General features: G+C 47.1%; 1 protein-coding gene across 4 annotated transcripts in view; it reads left to right on the top strand.

The window, feature by feature from the left end:
• The window catches only part of B4GALT1 (beta-1,4-galactosyltransferase 1), a 49863-nt gene that overhangs the window by 15035 nt on the left and 12953 nt on the right, over nt 1-21875 (top strand). Inside the window, exons 2-3 of one of the 4 annotated variants that reach the window (XM_036021817.1) lie at nt 12110-12345; nt 19186-19252. In XM_036021817.1, the coding sequence (XP_035877710.1) occupies nt 12110-12345; nt 19186-19252 (303 nt within the window). The other 3 variants (XM_036021820.1, XM_036021818.1, XM_028525976.2) reach the window with 3 other exon arrangements.

Genomic DNA, 21875 nt, shown 5'->3' with positions numbered 1-21875 from the left:
TCAATGTGTTGTTGCTTCTTGTGTGCCCCATACTGGGGTCCTGGCCCACAGCCCAGGCATGTGCCCTGACTGGGAATTGAACCAGAGACCCTTTGGTTCACAGGCCGGCACTCAATCTGCGGAGTCACACCTGCCAGGGCTGTACATGTATTTTTAACTTATGTAAATAGTGTTATTTTGTAGCTCATTCTGATTGTAACTTTTTTTCTCCCAGCTCTGTTTAATTTTTTTTTTAATTTTCAAAGACAGTTCATTTAATACCTTCCAGAATGATATTAACTTGACTATAAACATTTGGGAAATACAATCTTTGGCCAGATTTTATAAATAAAGATTATATTTAAAATCTTTCTTTTTCTTTTTTATTGAGTTTATTGGTGTGATACTGGTTATCAAAATTTTACAGGTTTCAGGTGCACAGTTCTACAACACATCGTCTGTACGCTGTATTGTGTGTTCACCACCCCAAGTCAAGTCTCTGTCCATCACCATTTATAACCCCCTACCGTCCCCCAATTATTTTTAAGTTTGACATAACTTCAAATGTATAGAAAAGTTACTAGAATTATACAGAGAACTTCTGGATGTCCTCTGGTTTCCCCTAAATTTCTCAAGTGTTAACATTTTGCTATATTTGCTATTTTCTTTCTTTCTCCATACATGTGTATGTGTGATATCTTCTGAACCTTGCCCCTTTATCCCTAAATATTCAGCATGTATTTCCTAAAATAAAATCTCTTAAAATATAATCACAGTGCAGTGATTTTCAACACTTTTTATCTCATGTCACACATAAACTACTAAAATTTTATGACATACCAAAAAGTATACTTTTTGCTGATCTGACAAAAAAAATTGGTATGATTTTGATTCATTCACACCAGACGCTATTGTGTTGGGCATAGTCATTTTTTAATTTGACAGTCTAAGGGAAAAGAGGTCAGTGCACCTGATTACATAGTCAGGGATGGCATGTTTTTATTTATTTATTTTTATAAAATTTTTGTTATTGAGCTTAGAGAGGGAGAGAGGAAGAGAGATAGAAACATCAATTTGTTGTTCCAATTATTTATGCATTCATTGGTTGATGCTTGCATGTGCCCTGACCCAGGATCAAACCTGCCACCTCAGTGTATTGGGACACGGCTCTAACCAACTGAGCTCCCCAGCCAGGGCCAGGTTTTGCGTGTTTTAAAAATTCTTGTAGCACACCAGTTGAAAATCACTGCCGTGGTGTAATGATCAAAATCAGGAAAACAACACTGAAAAATTCCTGTCTCACTTAGAGACCTAAGGAGGATTTGTTAGTTGTCCCAAGAATGTCCTTGTCAAAGACCATGCATTGTATTCAGTTGTCATGTCTTTCTAGTCTCTTAATCTGGAATGATGCTCGAGCCTTTCTTTGTATCACACAGCACTACATTGTTGAAGTGTGCATGCCAGTTATTTTGTAGAAAGCCCCTCAATTTGGGCCCATCTGATGTTTCCTTGTGATGAGATTGTGTACTTCTGACAAGAATACCACACAAGCAGTGCTGAGTTGTCAGTGTACCAGGTCTGGAGGCACATGCTATTAATTCGGTCCTCACTGGCCATGTGAACTTCGATCACTTTGTTACGGTGGCATCTGCCACTTCTCCATTATGAAGTTACTGGTACTATTTTACCATTTTTTAATTAAAAAGTATATTATGAACTTGAAAAGCAATAGAAATTGTAATGATTTTTTAAAACATATATTATGGGCATTTACTTAGAGGTTATGTAAATATCCTGTTATTTCCTGGTATTTAGCATCTATTGATGATTCTTGCCTGAATCAGTTATTATGGTTTTTGGTGATCTAATTCCATCGTCATTCCTTCTGGGTTTATTAGTTGGCATTTTCCTGTGGGGAAGAGCTTTCCCTTCTCCGCTGTTAATTCAGTGCAGACTTATGGATCCTTTATTTAGTAGCTCATAATCCTTTACTAGGATTATTTATTTTGATGCTGAGACTGTCCCATATTTGGCCAGTGAGATGCCCTTCAGTCTGACTCCTGTGTCCTTTTAAAATATTTGAGGACTTCCTTCTTATTAGGTACAGCAAGGTGTTCTAGGTTCCTCTTTCTTGGTCCCCGACTGAGCCCTGGAATCAGCCATTTCTTTGACCAGCCCTGGTTGTTTTTAGTAGAAGATGATATTTAGAAACCAAGAATAGGCTCCAGGTGCTCACCCTTGTTTTTAAGAGTCATTTGCGTTGCTGTGTGTGCATCTAGTGTCCATGGTGTTCACACCAATTTTCTTTCTCCCTTTCTTTTTTTTTTTTTTTTTTAAGATTTTATTCATTTATCCTTAGAGAGGAAAGGGAGGGAGAAAGAGAGGGAGAGAGAAACATCAATGTGCGGTTGCTGGGGCCCGTGGCCTGCAACCCAGGCACGTATCCCGACTGGGAACCGAACTCACGATGCTTTGGTTCGCAGCCCGCGCTCAATCCACTGAGCCACGCCAGCCAGGGCTCTTTCTCCCTTTCTTACTGATAGACCCCCCACACTGTCTCCACAAGTACTGCTGTAAGGGACAGACTTCTGGAGCAAGTCCTCTATGGACCTGTGTGTGTATATTTATGTTAATTTGAGAGTGCTGGGTACCACCCCTGAATGTCAACCCCTGTTCACATTTTCACCAGTGGAGCATGAGCATCTCTGCACCTCACAAATACTTGGCATTAACCAGCTTCTTAATTTTTGCCAGATGAATAAATGCGCTGGGAAAGCTCTTGTTTTAACTTGCTTTTCTCTGATTACAAATAACATCTTCATATGCCTGATGGCCTTTGGGATTCCTCTCTTGTAAATAGCTTATTCATAATAATCCTCTAGCTGTTTGTTTTTTCATTGAGGTTCTTATACTTTTCTTGTTGATATGCAGGACTTTTTAATACATTCTGGATACTCATCCCTTGCTGGTCTCAGACATCGCAGATATATTCTCTGAGTCTGTCATCTGTCTGTCCACATTGCCCATGTCTTCTGTTTGAACATGACCCTTTTTCTTTGTTCTGTGCAGTCTCACCAGCACTCCTCTTTTTCTGTAACTGTGCTAATACCCTTAGTTCCTCTATCAGGGGTGTCCAACCTGTGGCCCAGCACAAGATGGTAAATTTACTTAAAACATGATGAGATTTTTAAAATTTTCAAGTGTTTGTATATTTAATGTGTGGCCCAAGACAACTCTTCTGTCTCCAGTGTGGCCCAGAGATGCCAAAAGGTTGGATACCCCTGCTACATTTTAGGTGTTGTGGTATAGCTAAACTCCTCTGGATCTCCTTAGCAAACAGTCAATCTTTATGGCCCCTTAGCTTCTGTTGAATTCTATTGAGAATGACTTTGCCTCTTAGAGTGTAAGGCCCACATACAAGGCTTTTTTTTTTTTTTTGAGATTTTAGTTACTTATGTTTAGAGAAAGAGAGGGAGAAGCGGAGAGAAACATCAATGTGTGGTTGCCTCTTGCGTGCCCCCCACTGGGGACATGGCCTACAATCCAGGCATGTGCCCCGACTAGTAATCAGACCAGTGACCCTTTGGTTCTCAGGACAACACTCAGTCCATTGAGCCACACCAGCTAGAGCCCCATATGCAAGTATTATTCATATATTCAGCAAATATATGCTGTAGGTCTATTGTACGTTGAGTACTGTGCTATCACTGACAGGGTTCAAAGGTTATGAAACTCACCCGTGACTTTTCAGAAGTGGCACAGGGGTTTGAACCCTGGTGTGTGACCTGTTCCTACTACCATGCTGCTTCCCGTGAAAATTGCATTTGCTTCCTGTGGAGCTGTGTGTCAAATTTCTATTTTTTCTAACAAATGACCTAAGAAGGCGCAGAGCAAAATGTTCTCACACCAGATGAGGGGAAGCAGTCAGAAGAGAAATGGAGATAAAGGTGCCTCCTGCCATTCTGGCCCCAGGCTACCTGTTGGTGACTGTCTCCAGGCTGAGAGTGGAGGCCTCAGAGGGGGCTGGGGGACTGCCTCAGCCCAGAGTGGGAGGTCTTAAAATAAAATACCAGACTCTGTCATTCTGATCCTTTCTTTACAAGGAGTTCAAATCATTCCTCCCAGAAGCGCTGTAGTTCTAAGAGGGGAGAGATACAGCAGGATCTTCTGGGGCTGACATGGCATTTCCAGGCAAGTTGACCTCGTTAGCTCTTCCTGGTAGTGCTAACACAACCGTGGGCAGGCGCAGTTTCCACAAATTCCAGCAGAGGGAGGGAGGAAGGGAGAGAGGGAGGAAGAGGGAGAGGGAGGAAGAACGGCTGGATGAGGATGAAAATCTGTTTTGGGGCCAGGACCAAACAAAGCACAAATTCCTCCTGGGACAATTTTCCCCAGTGGAGAAACACTAGGAAGCCTGTTTACTGGGCTTCAAAAGCCTGTGATCCCCAGCACTGTTTCTTGACCTCGGGGCCTTCCATCTCTGTGGTTGCACCGTGGGTGAAAACCTTTCACCCACGTGGGGGAGTACAAGAGGGTTAAGGGAAGATAAATGGTGATGGAAAGAGACTTGACTTTGGTTGGTGAATACAATATACAGATGATGTATTATAGTATATAATTTTATTAACCTATGTTGCCGCAATAAATTCAATAAAAAATAAAAAGAAAAAGAAAAGAGAACCTTTTTGGGTCACCCCAGGACAGAAGTGTACTGTCATGCCCCCAGTGCTGGGGTCTCCAGAGGTTTCTCAGTATTCTCTTTAATTCCCCTGCCTCAGAATTCAGGAGCCCTGGCCATGTGGTACAGAAGTGCACTTAAGGAGGGTTTATGTTAGTGATGTCAAATAAGATTCATTTTTATGCCACCCAGGATCCATTGGTAGCTCCTAGAAGAACCCTTGGTTGAAAAGGATTCTGAGATAGAATCTCCATGTGCACAGCATAGGGAGAGTGGAGGGGCATGTGTGCTGCGATTTGTCCACTGTGTGGATGTATCCATGAACACGAGAACCTAAAGGATTAATAAGGGGGAAACAAAGGTGGCTTTTTTTGTTGTGGGGGAGGGCAATCCAAGAATGTCCTTGAGGAAGTCTGTCAGTCTCTCTGGCCTTCAATTTCAAACCCTCATGATGGGGCTGAACCACAATTCTGAAGGTTCCTCCAGCTCTGGTCTACCAGGATTCTTCTTCATTCTGGTTCAAAGAGGATCCAGACTCTTCAAGGTGATGGAATCTGACCATGGCTTTGCTCCCTTAGGTTTAGGCCTTGGTACACTTGGTGACAGGACCCTGGACTGAATGACTACTTACGTAAGGGTTTTCTGGTGATCTGACAGCCCCCATCAGAATTTGAGGTTTGGAGTTATTCTCTCAAGGAACAAGTGGTATTTGGTGCAGCACTTGTTGGATGTGACAGTGTGAGGTTTAGATGAGGACATGGAACATATTAGGCTGTCCACTGCCACAGAGTTTGAGTTGTAGGCCTGGAACCTGTAAGAAGCTTATTAAAATTGAGGGTCGGGGATGTGTTCATCTAGGTGCTGTTCCTAGACCCAAAGTCATCTTAAGAGCCCAGAAAGGGAAGTGTTTTTGCCCTTGGCGACCTTGTTTGTAGATGTGTATTAGGGCAGCAATCTAGATTTTCAAGCACTGAAGGCAAAGTGGTTCCCTGCTCTGTTAGTTCAGCAGCAGCAGCAGCAGCTGCTGCTGCTTCTCCTTTTGCTTCTTCTTCTCCTTTTTCTGTTTAAGATTTTGTTTCTTTTTAGTGAGGGGTGTAGGGAGTGAGAAAGAGAGGGAGAGAAACGTCGATATGTGAGAGAAACATTGATTGGTTGCCTTCTTGCATGCCCCCAACTGGAAACTTGGTCCACAACCCAGGCATGTGCCCTGATTGGGAATTGAACCGGCAACCTTTTGGTTTACAGGATGATGCCCAATCTACTGAGCCAAACCAGTCAGGGCTTGGCTTCTTAACTAGTGCTGTGGGTCAGCCCATGTTTGTTGATGCTGCTTTGTAAGTAACTGTCCCGGGTACAAAAAGGAATGATACAGTCCCCGCCCTCATGGAGCTGAGGGAGGAAGGAGGGCACCCTCATCCTGAAGGGCTAGTTGTAGCGTCAAGGGTGTTTGGGGCATCTGGAGCAGGGATTACTGACCCAAGGGGCTTTAGGAAAACAAAAGAGAGGATGACATTTGGTTTGAATTTTGAAGGATTGTTATGTTACCAATTGGTAGGTTTCACAAAGGTTTTTGAGATAGCTTATAAGAATACACACCATAAAAAAGGACCAACATATATAAAATTAGAAATAGAGAAAAAATATGTTAAGGCTGGGGATGAGTTAAAATGTAGACATTCAGACCATATGGCCCAAGATAGTTATGACATCTGTCCCTTTCCAAAAGCCAGAGGTGAAATGTGTTCTGTTACGTGACATACGTTGTCAGAAAGGAGAAATATGCAGTGGTTCCTGAGTGTAAGCTGTCTTTCTTGGTACCTCACTCTTAAGTGAGGGTTTCAGGGAATGGGTAGAGGTGGTGCTTAATGAGTGAACCTATATACCAGCGTTTCTCCAAATATAATCCAGGGATCCACATTAAAATTACCTAGAGTGCTTGTTGTTAAAATGCAGAGTCCTGGACCCCAGCCCGAGATGTGGTGAGTAGGACCCAGGAATCTGCAGGTGGCTTCCCCAGGTGATTCTTGCACAGTCTGAGGACGTTTACAATAGGTGGAAAGCTCACTAGCATTTTGGAAGCAAAGAGGGTAGGAAATGAGAGTGCTTGGCCTTTGTTGGAAGGCGGGGTGGGAATTTATAATCGGGGAGAGGGCAGGGCACAAACAAGACCAGTTCCAGTGAGACTGGTGGTCTGTCACTAGCCAGGTTGTTTTCAGGTCATATTTTGGAAGACCCACAAAGTGTGGCAGTTTGGGCACATGGCAGGCCCACTCCCAAGCAGAGATGGATGGAGAGCAGCTGGCCCCACTGTGCCCAGTTTATCCAGCTTGCCCTTGGCCACCTGGGCTCTGTTCTGCAGACTTCCTCTGACAGGTGCCTTTATCTTTCAAGCAAATACTTTGCTTTTCTCTATGCCCCCAAATTCAGGGGTCAGAGACCACAGATGTGCTCTGCTTCCTGTTGAAAAAAGATCTCTTTCCCCAGGGTCTAATAAGCGGCCTGGATGGTTAGATGGCAGAAAGAGCAGTAGGTGTGGAAACTGTGTTCGGTGTGCAGCGTGCCTGACGCATATCAAGTAACATTAGAAATAGGTTATTCCTGTTTTCTAGCCACTAAGTAATATGTTTTGAAATCTTTATTTTGGGAGACGCTTCCTTATTAGGAAAGGGATGAAGGAGGAAGTCACATTTCTTGTCCTTGGGTTATATTTTAAAATATTTATTGTTTAATTTTAAGGCTCTACCCAAAGGGATAAAGAAAAATAGCATGGTAAGAACCAGCCTTGAGTGGTCTAAGAAGGCTTCCTAGGGGTGGTGATGTTTGAGCCGAGGCCAGGCAGCTGTTGGATTGGTGATGACTAAGTCCTTGGAGAACTCTGGAGAGCTTCTTTTCCCTGAAGGGCCAGAGGGAAGGTTTAGGATGAGCCCTGTGCAGTAGATGGTGCTTCTCATTTCTAATCTAAGGGGCCACAGCGGGGGGGTACCATGAATTCATGTGACCACTGCAAATTGCTGTCATTCCCAAGCCTGGGGATTTGGTAGTGCCTGGCTCAGCTTCCAGTGCATATCTAGCTCTTGGAAGATGGGTGCAGAGAGAAGTGGCCCACCCACAGTGCCTGTGGAGCAACACTGTAGTTGGGGAGGAGAGAGCTTGAAGAGGGGCTGTGCCATGTTCTGTCAGGACTGAGGCGTGGCCAAGGAAGACGATCCAGCGTCCCAGCTTTCCTAAAAACATTTCCCAAATGTTTGAATTCACTGCTCAGGAAAATTTAAAAAGAAACTGAGGGGCTTTGACCCATGGCTTCCAATCCAGCACCAAAATCAATTGTAATTATTTCATAAAAGATAGGACATCTTAATATTTAAAGAGTAAAGTCTCAATCTTAGAGGAAAGGACATTCTGGATACATTGGTTACACTTAGCTAATGAAGAACCACCTATACTCCACTGTTGCCGTTTTGTCCAGGCTGGTGAAACATTGTCACTACCCAGCATCTGGCCAAGGTTTGTGTCTGGAGCACTGGCATGTTCCAGCCTGTGTTGCTGAGGCTAGAGGATTCAGCTAGTCTAGCTATCAAGCAAGTGAGGCAGGGAGTCTGTGCTGGGTTGGCTGTAGATTAGAAGGGCTTTTGATGGAGGATCGTGTGTGTGTTTGGGTTTGCTGTGCTGAGCAAGGGAGCAGTGGAATTTGTCTGAGTTGAGCTCACACATTGAAGTTATTGAGCGACTTACACGCAAGGCCATGACCTGGGCTCCCAGCTGAGAGGCCCACGTGGCAGGGCTTTAGCTGGGAGAGTGAAGGACAGGCTCACATCTGCTCATCTGCTTACGTAACCCTGCTTCCCAGCTCCCGAGCCAAGAAAACACACAAGCCAGCCCAGCGGGGCCGAGGGCCTGTGGTAGCACACGCCGTGCGCCTCACAGCAAGGGAGCCTTGGCTTAGCCTCTGAGGACTGTGACGAAGCCTTCCATCCTTTGCTTCTTCCCCTCGCCTCTCCCGGAAGCCTCGAGCAGTGGCTGTGAGACCTGGTAGCTCTGCAAGGTTCTGGGCAGAGCTGATCACTGCCCTCCTGGAGTCTGAGCTCTGTGGATTTTCTCACTGGGACTGGGCCAGGCAGATAGCAGGGGACAGCCCCTGCAGCATGGCAGGAGATTTACAGGGCATTCAGGGGAGGCCACCTGGCTGGCACTGGATCCAAGAAGGCATTCTGTTCCAGGTCTGGAGCTGCCGTTGACTGCTAGGTGTTACCCACTCTCAGAGGTGTGATGTGCAGTATTCTCAGAGCTGTGGAGGCTTCACAGAGAGAAGGTGGGGAAGGAATTGCCAGAGTGGGCAAGGGGGGTAGGATCCAACCGTCAGTGTGCTCTCAGTCCGTTGGAGACATGATAGGGCTTGCGAGGGGGCACAAAGACAAACAGGCGAGTGAGAAGAGGCTGTTCAATGATAAGGCTCCACACAAACCACTGGAGGAGCCATTGAGGGTGGTGGCAGATAAGAGTTCTTCTGGAGCAGGTTGAATTCCAGTCCTTGCAATTTATAAATGGGAAACCAGTATGCTGAAAGCAGATGGTGCTTGCCTAAAGATAGATCATCCAGCAAAAACACTGATGGAGCTGAACCAGGGCCCAGGCATCCTCTCTTCTGTCCCAGAAACCTCAGAATCACCTTTCTGGAACTCCTGAAAGGGGAACCACTAAGACCAGCCTGCAGGTGTGTGCTTCAGGAAGCTAGGCAGCGCAAGTGTGAATTCCTGTCTTCTGGGCTGGTTTCAGAAAATGTGAGCAAGTCAGTAGGGTGACAGTCCAGATGCCTCTTGTGTTCCTGAAAATGGGGTTATGTTTAGCAATATCTTGAGCAACAAAGGTGCAGTGGGGCTGGGGAGTTTGCAGATGTTGTGGGGCCCTCTGAAGTGAGAAGAGACCAATGACAGATCTTTTCTCATGTTGTTCATGAGTGCACTGTGCAGCAGGGCCTCCTGGAAGGCGTCGTCCGGCACTGGACGCTGTGCAGAAGGGCTGCTTCCATGACGTGTGAGTTGTGGGAGACCCTAAGGGCTCTCCTTGCCTGAAAGCTCCAAGACTTGTGAGGATAGGAAGATCATCCCTCGGTTGCCCAACATGCGCAAGCAGAATCACCTAGGCTCCTTGTTAATTATCCACTTAGGTCCTTCCCAAGATCTGCTGAGTCAGCTCTCTAGGGCGAGAGTCTGAGATTTCATATTTTTACAAACTGCCTCAAGTGATTCTGATGGTAGTTTTGGGAAAAAACCACTCCAGGGTTAGCCCTTACTTGGCCCGAGAGCCTGCTCCACTGATGGCACCCTTCGTTCAAGACTGGAACCAGCAATCAGGTGAGGGACTGATCTGTGAGACCCCTGTCCCTCCAGAGAGGGAGGTGCATGGCCAGGAAGGCACCAGAGCTTTGGAACCTTGAGGCTTCCGTCCTGCCCCCAGGGGATCTGCTCCCTGAGCTCTGTGGTAATGAAGGAGGGGAAAGGTCGAGGCCACATTGGGGCTTTGCTGCTAAAATTCTGGTCTCTCTTTCAATGCAGAGTTGGCTGTTACAAGAAAGAGGAAGGGCATTTCTGGCAATGGAAGAATGTGGTCATAGGCCTGATTTGTAAGAGTGGGAAGGAGGTAGAGCTGAGGCTGAAAGGGCCTTGTTGCCAAGTTAAGAGATTTGGCCTTCCCTTGTCCAAGGCAACACGGCTTTAGAGCCATCGGAGGTTTTTAGCAGGAGAGTAGATCAGAGCTATATCTCAGAAGAAAATGAGTGGGAACGGGTCCCATGATGGTGGAACTGGGTCAGCACGGGAGGGCAAGATGGTGAGTGGAGTGCCCTAGGGGACTAGGGAGGGGTTAGGGGGAGGAGGAGATGGTGAGTTTGCACCTGTGGTTGCGCCAGAGAAGCAAGAGTCACAGCTTTCTTGGGCTGTCTCATTTCAGGAGAGTGAGTGATCTCTGGGGACAGGGGCACTTGGAGAGCCACATATCATCGCTAAACAGGTGACAGGGCTGCACACTGGTTCTCATGAGCATGTTTCACGTGAACTTGCTCTGAGTTTGTGGTCAGCGTTCTCGCCTCTGTTCTGTAGGTTCCTTCCTTTGTTCTAATGACGAGTTTGCTTTACAGGTAAAGGTGGTTACACTAGAGTAACAATAGTCAAAGTGTGCCCCCTGATCAGACGGCACAAAGGTTACTGTTCCCCAGTAAGTTTGGGAGAGGGTGAGTTAAGTAAAGTGAAGGGGTTTCTGGATTGCACGGCTTCTCAGAGCCTGTGGCGTATGACTTTCCCGAGGCAGGATTTAGCAGGCAGAGTTCCTATGCTGATGTGGCCAGGGACATATTTTTCCACTGAGCATCTTGCTGGGATTAGTGTTTGCTGGAACCCGCTTTGAGAAGGTCTGGCCTACAGGGAACACTGGGGGCCTGGGTTCAATGACTCCGTCCCAATCCCCTGTGTTTCCCCGGGCCAGTCACCTTCCCACAGCGCTCACCATCTCTGCTGCATGAGGAGCCCTCCCCAGCAGCTCTCTCTTAGCTCCACCTGTTTCTGTTTAGGAAACAAGGGCTTCCAGGTCCGTATCTGGATCCTGACCTTCGCCTGTCCTTCCTCCCAACTTGCTACTACCTAAAAGTCCACCGTCCACATCTCATCAGTTTTTCATCTAAGCCAAAGGGCTCTCCAATGGACTCATTCTCCTCTGGAGCCATGTTCTTCCAGGCCAGACACTTTGCAGGCATCCCTGACTTTTCCTCCCTTCTTTATTCCCTCTGTTATTCCTTCACTCCTTAATTTCCCTAAGCATTCTTCTCTGATGTTCTTTCCAGCTGTTTTCTTCTCCCCTTCCCCCTTGGTCTCTTCTGGGGTCTCATTTCCTCCAGCCCTTCCCATCAAGTTTGTTTCTCCTGTGCACCAACCCATGAGACACGGCTCCATGGCTGCCTTCTGATTTTCTCTCCAACACACATGCACCTGCATGCATGTGCACACTCACACCCCTTGTCTCAATTAGGCTAAGTTCAGAAAGAACCTGTCCAAAGCCACACGCTGGGAGGTGGCAGAGCTAGGTCTCAACCTCAGGTTTTCTGAGGCTGTGTTTTCTCTGTGTTCTCTGATCCTAACAACAGCCCATCAGGATGTCAGAGCAGGAATTGCCCCATTTTCATTATACAGTTGGGAAACAGATTCTGAAGGTAACGTGTCCTGTGTAGGTGAGTGCTTCCTGGGTGACCAGCCATCCAGGTCTGCCTGGTACGCGTTTCCTGCAGTGGTTGGTCACACTATTGATAGACATAGTACCTAGTGCAGGGCATGAGTGCCTTTTCCATGTCCCTGCTGCCTCTCAGGAAGGGCTGTCTCCTGCACCCTGGCTATCTGACATGTCTGCAAAGCAGGGAGCGAGTCCTGTGGCCTGCTAACCTCTCCTTCTCTCCACCCCTCTCTCTAGTTGGGCCCCTGCTGATCGAGTTTAAGGCGCCTGTGGACCTGATGCTTCTGGCAAAACAGAACCCTGAGGTGAAGGTGGGTGGTCGCTACGCCCCCAAGGACTGCGTCTCTCCTCACAAGGTGGCCATCATTATTCCATTCCGCAACCGGCAGGAACACCTCAAGTACTGGCTGTATTACTTGCACCCAATCCTCCAACGGCAGCAGTTGGACTATGGCGTCTATGTTATCAATCAGGTGAGGTCTGGGAAGATGGGGCGAGGATGGGTGTGTGTGCGTGTGTAAATATGGTATAGTATTTGAGAGTTATGAGTCTAGAAGGAAAAGAAGTGATTTCCCAGGTATGTGACATTTTAAAACTCAGTAATACTACCTTCTTATCTTAATGAGTGTAGATAAGCTAAATGACATACAGTGTACTTGCTTGTCACTGTTTACTCTTTTAGGCAAGGGAAATTGCTAGGATGTTTTACTTTTTTTTTTTTTAAGTAGCCTTCCACCAAAATTGAGAGAAAAATAATAATTCTAAATCTTTCCATTAAACACTGATTACTTTCTGTCTCTGGGTAGCTCTGTGTGTAGGTATTTGTTACTTTTTAAAAAAATCCTCACCCAAGGACATGCGCAGTAGTGAGAATAAGGAGGCTAGAAGGAAAAGAAATGATTTCGTAGGTGTGTGACATTTTAAAACTCAGTAGTAGTACATTCTTATCTTAATGAGTATAGATAAGCTAAATGCCATACAATGTACTTGCTTATTGCTATTAACTCTTTTAGGTAAGGGAAATTGCTGGAATATTTTGTTTGGGCTTCTGGTTCTTTTTTCCTGGAAGTAGTCTTCCAACAAAATTGAGAGAAAAATAACAATTCTAGCTCTTTCTAAATAAAGCACTGATTACTTTATGTCTGTAGGTACCTGTGTATTTTTTTTATTTTTTTAATCCTCACCCAAGATATGCCCATTGATTTTATTATTTTTTGGAAGGTTTTATTTATTTTCAGAGAGAGGAGAGGGGAGGGAGAAAGAGAGGGAGAGAAGCATCAATCAGTTGCCTCTCACATGCCCCAACCAAGGATCTGGCCTGCAACCCAGGCATGTGCCCCTGACTGAGAATTGAATTGAACCAGTGACCTTTTGCTTTTCAAGATGATGCCCAAACCACTGAGCCATGCTGGACATGGCATGACCATTGATTTTAGAGATGGGGGAAGGTAGGGAGAAAGAGAGGGAGAGAAACATGGATGTGAGAGAGAAATACCCACATGAGATAGAAGTATCCATCCCCCAGGTGTGCCCCAACCAAGGACAGAACCTACAAGCCAGGCACGTGCCCTGAATGGGAACTGAACCCACAGTCCTTCGTTTATGGGATGATGCTCCAAACAACTGAGCCACAGCAGCCATGGCTGTATTTTCCTTTTAGAAAATAAAAACTCCCATTTAGATGTCAGACTTTTAGGCAACTTCAAATTTATCCAATTTAACTGCTTCTTCTGGGGTACTCATAGGATACATGGACATCTCAGCTGGGGCCAGTGAATAGGGACTTTAAGGAAAAAGGAGCCTTGCATGTTCCTAGAGATTGAGATGACCGTTGGGTAGTAAAGGCAGCAGAGGTTGTAGGGCCAGATGTTGGAGCTGAGTCTGTCAGGAAAGAGCAGAACAGCCCCGTCTACAAGGTAGCAGAAGCTCAAGGTTGAGAGAGCAGGTGACTGTTTGAGTCCCTTGGCCAAGTGAGGCACAGACTGGGGCCCTGAGAAAAATCTGTCAGCAAGATAGCTGTGGGTCACTCACCGCAGAATAATGTCGGTGAATGTAAGAGTGAGTTAGTAAATGCCAGACTACTTCAATCCGACAAGTATGTGCTTAAGAAAAGCCCTGTCACCAAGGAACTCTTGTGTGATGCCAGTGAGCACATGTTGATCATAGTAAGATTCAGGAGTCCATTGTTAAAGCAATGGCAGTGAGTACCTGGAAGAGAAAGCCACCATCCCCAGGAACCAGCAGGAAAAAGTACAAATCACGCCAGCTGCATCTCCTTCCTGTCTTGGATAGTTATCATGCCAGTAGATGAGTAACACACTGTAGACACAGTGCTGTCAGATCTTACTCATCAAGGCATCTGATGGCCTCCGACAAATCTTCCTGGGCAGCAGATGGACGGCTGTGATCTGGATTACATTTGAGTTGTGTTAAAATATATATTTGCATAAAGAGGGTAGAAGAGTCAGTGATGATGCTGAGCTTTTGAATTTAGGCGACTGAGGTTAAGGAAGACCAGAGGGGATGTGCCAGTGCATAGATATGTTCAAATTTTGGTGAATGTAAGACTTTCCTGTTCAGTTATAAAGTCAAAACAAATATTGGACCAGAGAAATTTAGCCACTGTCTTAAATTCTTATCACTTAATTTATACAGATAATCCTCAGGGTTCAAACAACAGATTTTCGCATGTCCTATACCAGCTATCTGCTCCTACCTGCCCCGGTCCACACTGGCGGAAAAGCTAAGCAAGCCAGTGTGGACCAGTGACACCCTCAAGCTGCTAACAGTAGCACTGCCTAAGTCGGGACTTTTCTCAAAGTGTGCTTTCCAAAACAGAGAGCCGAGGCCGGATGCCTTGGAGGGGTGCTGGACCGAACACTGCGAGGCAGGTCTCAGCACACGGTATCGCCTGAGCTTGTTTGTCTGGAGGACGGTTTTCCAAGAACCACCTCAAGCAACGAATGTTCTGTGGGTCAGACTTTGGGGGGAAGGAGGCAGCCCCCACCTCTTTACTTTCTCTAGGATACCGAGAACCCCAGTTCTCCCTCCCTTTCTTATCTTTCCCACTTGCAACTCAGCGTTGGAAATGCTTTCTTTCTAGCTTTTCAAACATATTTACATCTTTAACCCCCTCTAGCCTTGTCAGTATCATCTCCCCTCCCTACCACCCCACCCGTGTCTTTTTGCCTCTATGTCTTTTCCTTCCTTAAGAGAATCTTAACTTTCCCCATTAAGAGAGTCTTTCCTCTTTATCTCCCTCTCCCCATGATAACTTTTTTTTTTTTTCTGTTCCAACTCCACCCTGGTTTCTTGGAAAAATACAGCCTGATTTTGAGATAACCAAGACTAAGGAGAAACTTGGGTTTTGCCCTACCTTTCCAGTAAAGATGATCTGTCTCACAGTTATAAAGAACAAACACAGAGTGGTGACAGGAAACCTAAGCCTTTGAAGGAAAGAGGCCAAGGGAGAAACATTTGCATCATTCCCCCATTTGACTTAGAAACTCCTTGGGTTCTCTGTTTGATGGTTGTTTCAGACGAGGAAAGTGAGTTCAAAGCATCTGGCTTTGACCTTTATGTACTATTGAGCAGATAGGCATCATTGGAGCCTCTCGTGTCTCCCGTCTCAGACACCCTGCTCTCATTTTGACCATTCATCCCCAGCCCCATTTGAGATTGGAGAGAATGAATGCTTAAAATAGGAGGGGCCTCTGAGACATCTAGTCCAGGGGTTCTCAAACAGGTTATTAAGAACAGAACCTCTACCCCCTCCTCACTTCCCCTTCAGTCTTTGCTGGGATTTGCCTGGACCCCCGAGGCCAGATTGTGTGAAAATGTCTGCTCTACTTTGCAGGTGGAGAAACTGAGGCTCAGAGAAGGGAAGTAGAAAGTCATATAAATGCCAGTAGTGCTGGAGCTCAAACCCTGGGCCTGATCCCTAGTGCCTGCTCACTGCATGCGCAGTAATTCTCCCCTCACGGCCACTCAGTCCCTCCTCTGAAGAGCTTCTTGAAGCTGGCTCTCCAGGGCTGGGAGTGAGCTCCAGCTTAGACTTCCTGGGTTCTTGCTGTGTCTCTTCCCAGCTAGTGACCCTAGGCTTGAGTTCTTCCATTTGAGCTCAGCTAAGTTCTTCAGTTTCTTCATCGGTGAGACAGCAGGGTTTGAGTGTACCTACTGCACGGGGCTGTGAAGCACCTGGCACATGGTGAACCCTTAGTAAACATTAGCTGTTACTGCTATGATCTGAGTTTCTTCTCCCCAGCCCTCTTCTGGCCTATTTTCTCTACTCAGTATTATGGTAATAAACTCTTTACTGCTCTCCTGCTCTGTCCCCACTCAGTCACTCAGTACCAACGTCAAGACTCTCCCTCTCATTCGTGTGGCTTCTGTGGGGTCAAAGGGTAGTGGATAAAGACATAATACAGAGATTTGTCAGGTAACAGAATCTCAGGGGATGTAGATGCCGTGTCAAGCCTACCTGCTCCTTCGCAATAGGGTTGTATCTCAAGCTCCACCCACAGGGGGTGACCTTTCACGGGCTTTTGTGGTTCCTGCCCCGTCCATATTAAGCTATTAACCACTCTGTTTTGGTTTAGGCTCTTCCAATCACCTGAAGAACTTACACCTCACAATAAGTGCTGGAGTGGGGCATGGTTACCAGTTGAGATGGAGTACAAGCATTGCTGTTTGTCCTCAGGTCTTCTGCCCTAGCCCTCCAGTGTTTGCGAATCCCATTAGAGTGCTGGCACTGCCAGCCCTTTGGGGCCAAACGTGCCGCTCTGAGCCACAGAGGTCCCACCTGAGGTCCAGCACTAAACGCTGACGCAGAAGTGTACTTTTAAGACGTCATAGCAGGTGGGGTGGGGTGCCTACTACACTTTGTCATACTTTAATGAGGAAAGGAAACTAAAGTTACCCAAAGTGAAGGGAAGACAGGTTGCCACCTGGCAGCACCAGCCCTAAATACACACAGGATGTTTGTGGAATTAACCATCATAAAAGTTACCCACAGGTGAAGAACGGAGGCCCAGCTGGCCAGGTGAGTTTGTAATCGTCACGGCAGCCCTTTGTCCTACAGCCAGCGCCCAGGACTGGTCTCTCCAAGTCCATTTGTATATTTTCTGGCACCTCTAATCTCACTCAGTCGCCCAAGATCTTTCTAGTTCTACCATGTCATGCCCTCTCTTTAAACCTTCAGTATGTCCCCACTGCCCAAAGGCAAGGGTCTGCAGAATTTGAAGCCCTGAGTTCAGCATCCAGGACCCTCTGCAGTCCAGCTCTGACCTATCTCCAGCCACTTTTTCCTCAGGCTTCATTCACACCCTGTGTCACAGTGATACTGGGTTCTTCATCCTCACCCTGTTACACTCTGCTCCTGCCTGGTGTCTGTGCTTCTGCTGTCCCCTCTGCCCTGCTTGCCTGCCTTCCTTCCCCTACCTGCTCTCTTCCTGGCCATCATTTAGCCACCTCGTCCCAACCTTATTAGCTCCATGAAGCCCCAAGTGGAGCTGACTTCTCCCTGCCTGCTGCTCACAGGCCACTCAGCGCATCCCAGTGAGCCATGAGGGGTGATCACCTAAGTGTGTGCTCAGCCCAGCCAGTGGCCCCTGGACTCGCAGCTCCTGGGCCTGACTGCCTCTGTCTCCTTGACCTATGGCTCTAGGTGCTCAGTCAAGGTTTGGAGCACAGAGCCACTCCCTGTGACTCCTGCCCCTGTACTTTTACCCCTCTCAGGACCCCTTGCTCCTCGTTCTCTAGTGAGGGCAGTGCTTTGTGGAGGTGAAGCCTCCTTTCTTAGTCAGGCCAGGTCACGATCCTTGGGAATCTGCCCAGCTCCTCCCCAGGGCTTTTCCCCAGAGTTTTCTGCTCCTTGTTGACCAGAGCAGACTGCCTAGGACACAGCCCTTGGGGTGACCTCCCTTTCCAGGAAAAATGCAGAGTACTTACTTTAACCCTGTGGTGGCTGTTTATGGTCATGAAACTCTACAGTTCTGGTCCTTTGGACTGAACATCTTTCAGGGTCTCACTTTGAATTTTGACCCTGACAACCTTCCGGTGAGGCAAATGGTTATTCTCATTATTCTTGCTGAGGGAAGGCTCCTGAAGGTAAGTATCTTCCTTGGGTCCTGTGATGGCTGGGTGGTGCAGCTGGGATTGGACAGAGATCACATGAAGCCTAAGGAATGCCTCTCTTCCCCTCACTGGGGAACAGGTCCACCTCTACATGGCGCTGCTGTCCCACTGGGTCATGGGGGGAGGGGGAACATGCCTTTGGGGTATGCCTCAGAACCCTCTGTGACGCTTGCCTAATTATCATGCTAACAGGTAAGCCCTGGCCTGAAAGGCTGGGGTGTGAGGGAAAGTAGAGGGGGCCCTGGCTTTCTCTGGCTTTGGAATATTTTCCATCTGTGTACTGTTGTGAGATGGTTCCAGGCTGCTTGTCTGGGATCAAGTGTGGGCAGGTTTGGAGAGAGTCCTTTGTACCCTCAATGAGTAGAAGTATCTGTCACCGTTTTCAGAAGCTCACCTCTGTCCCTGGGCCAGGCAGCTGGTTCCTAAATGAGGTCCAGATGAATTGGGGTAAAACAGACTCATGAGTCTGCCCGTTACTGAGGAGAGCTGCTTGGGCCTGTGGCCCCCACTGGTTTGGTTTCTATCCTGACCGTCTTTTTACTGTACCCCATCCCTGTTTTAGATTTCCTCCCCCCGCCATCAGCGGCCAGACTGAGGTGTGTGGGAATGGGGCTTGGAGGGGCATGGCTGATCCTGTCCTGCAATACCCACTCCTTTGAGCCCTCAGACTTTGGGGGCCCAGGAGGGTTGTGGGAGGACTGGGTATCTGTGCCCGTCACCGCTTGTGCGCTGCCCTGTGATCGGGCACCTGCTGTGCTGTGTTTTCCCCTCTCCGTCCATAGTTTGCTCCGTTCTCCTGAGGAATGTGTCAGAGCACTTACAGGTACTCACAAAGCTGGGGAATTGCCTCCCTGGACATTTTTCTGAGAAATGCCATTTTCTCTGCTCACCCTTAACTTCAGGACCAGGAATAACTGCTTATTAGGAATTAGCCTTTGCTCTGGAATGAGGGTGGTCAGAATGGGCCCCTTTTCCTCTGCAGCCTTAACATTTGCCTTCCTTCCTTGCCTGCCCTGCATCCACCTTCTCTCTCTTTTTTCTTTTTTTCCTTCTAGTGGGGGCCTTTCTCCTTTACTTGTTCATTCTGTTTGTAGTGAAGCCTGCTGAAGGAGGACCTTCTCTCTGGTTTGCTTCTTACTCTGCACTACCTCCTCTTCTGTTCCCTCCACCTCCTACAGAGAGAGGAGTGCCGACCTAACTACTGCTGCGACTGCCACCACTGCCGCCGCCACCGCCGCCACCCTGGTAATGTCCACATGCCCCCAAGTCACACCCAGAGCCCAGGCCCTCCTGGTCAGGGGGAAGCTGTGTCATGTGCCCATGTACCGTCCTTGGGCCCTGTGGTCTCCCAGGCAAGGCTGTAGGCTCTGTGGGCTTGTTTGGAAATGCCAGCCTGTTGTGCAGATGTCTAAGAGACTTTGCCTTCTTAAAATTAAGCCATAGTTGAGTTCATATTGTATGTATATATACTTTTGTATCTGCTTTTTCTTAGTTCTGTATCATCGGCATCTTCCCATGTTATTTCATAGTCTTCATAATCATCACTTTCCGTGTCTTCATAGTTGTTGAGCATACAATTCTACTATAATTAATTTAGCCATTTTTCTATATTAGCAGGCATTTAGATTATTTCTACTTTCTCACTAGTGTAAATAATACTGTAATGAATATCTTTGAGTCTAAAATCTCATTCTGTGTTTGCCTCTTCTGCATTTAAGTTTCCCCAGGTTAGATTTTTAGGTACATTATGAGTTTAGAAATAGTTTAAACATTTCTATGGTTCTTAAGATAAATGAGCAAATTGCTTCCTAAGAGAAGCCTTTATTTCCTAAAGTGTTGCTCTGCAGAAAGTGCCTTGGGCCCAGGGAGACAGGCAGACACCCTGCTAGGGCTCCTGTGGAGCTGGGTTTTAAAAATTCTCTGTGTTCACGTTACCCAGAATTGCTTTGGGGCTGTTCTGTTAGTTCAGTTCTCTCTGAAGACAACTAATGGCGTCTGACCTGTGTTCCAGCCTTGCAGGGGCCAAGGATGTGCTCACTTTTGTGAGTAATTCCTTTGTCAAACAAAGAACCGCCTTCTCAACTCCCTGATCCTGAAGGACCCGTTTCTTTCACTCACTGAGTAAAAAGCTTAAGTCTCAAATCTAAGGGGTTTTTTGTTGTTGTTTTTTTGAGGCCTGCCTAAGCTCCATATTATTATGGTGAAAAACCAGAAGCCCAACTGCCGTGAAATCATGGATAAGTAGACATTAGCCGTCCATAAATTCATTTGTATAATCCCAGGCCTGTCCCAGTTATCTCTGGAGATCACCTCTTAGCTTGTCTACCATCCCACGGTCCGCACTTAGACCTGTACATCAGTCCTGCGCAGGACTGCCCAGCCAGAGATTTCCCACCACGCACTCACTCTGCCTAGGCTTTTTCCCACCACACACTCTGCCGTGGCTGAGAGTATTTCAGCAAACGTTTCCACGGACCGCTGACCTGCATCAGGATCCATGGGGTTGAGAGCCTGGGGGTAAACTGTGGGCAGAGGGGAGCTGCTTTGTGATGGGCTAGGGCATGTGAACTGGAGCAGCGTTGTCTCCCATCACATAGAAGTTCTGATTCTTTGGGAGTCTTGGCTTTGGATGGATGGTTCTAACCATATTGCTACTGTGTCTTTTTGTGGAGGAGGGTCCAGGTGTCCTCATTCCCGAGCCGTCATGGTCTGGGGACATGTCTGCTGCTGAGCACACATGGGCCTGACATTGGGGAAGGCAGGGTGGTTTGCGGATCGTCTAGAGACTGTTAGAACTTGGACAAGCAGAAACCATGGCTTTTGGTAGTTGCTTATCTATCCTCTATTGAAATGAGGGGAAGAAGGCTGCCCGTTGATCCACAGTCAGCATTTGCCTGGAAATTGGACCATACTCTGTCCATACTCTGGTACCCATCCTGAAAGGCCCACAAAGACTGCTTGTAAGTACAGTGCACATGCCCAGGGAGTAGGCAAGGCATGAAATGGGGAAGCCGAGGGGGACTTCCAGTCAGGATGGAGACATAGGTAGACATGCATTGCCTCCTTTTGCAACCATACAAATAATTACAACCAGACCTCAAAACTAATAACATCCAGAACCATTAGAAAATGGAGCTGTATGGAAGACTGACAACTGAGGATTTAAAGAAGACACATTGACCCATTCAGGCAGGAAAGAAGGAGTCACAGAGATGGGTAGAGAGGTAGTGTGGCTCAGAAAGGCAGCAGTGGCAGTGGTGGAATGGACAGGAGGGATACCTTCAGTAAGTGAGCAGTCCCAGCCCCAGGCCGCACAGCCCAGGGTTCCAGCACCGGGAAGATAGATCCCCATTACCTCTGACTCTAAAAACCAGTGGAGTTTGGGGTGGTGGAAGAAAATTCCAGATATTTGCCACTTTAAGAGCTAGCACAGTCTTGGAACATACATAAATTCACCCACTCTGGGATTCATCACTGGAGCAGCAGCTGGAAGGGTGCCAGTCGCACACTGGAAGGGGGTGAAGTGACTGGAAATGGGGCAAGCACTGGGTGAACTGTCAGAAGCAGGTGGTGGCATTGCCCCCTCTCCAAGCCCTCCCCACGCAGTCACAAAGTGGTGAAGCAGGTGCCCTGCCCTAAATCTCCACTCCAGACAATTTACAGATGCCTTTTTTACATAGGCCACACTACTAACATAGGGAGTAAAATTAGCAGCTCTACCTAATGCACAGAAAAACACAAGGAGGCTGCTAAATTGAGGAAACAAAGAAATATGGCCCAAATGAAAGAACGGAACAAAACTCCAGAAAAAGAGCTAAGCAAAACAGAGATAGCCAACCTACCTGATGCAGAATTCAAAACATTGGTT

Source organism: Phyllostomus discolor, chromosome 3 (assembly GCF_004126475.2).
Source record: "Phyllostomus discolor isolate MPI-MPIP mPhyDis1 chromosome 3, mPhyDis1.pri.v3, whole genome shotgun sequence".
NCBI classification, from domain to species: domain Eukaryota; kingdom Metazoa; phylum Chordata; class Mammalia; order Chiroptera; family Phyllostomidae; genus Phyllostomus; species Phyllostomus discolor.
The sequence above is the reverse complement of the archived record's forward strand: the minus strand, read 5'-3'. Positions and strand labels throughout refer to the sequence as shown.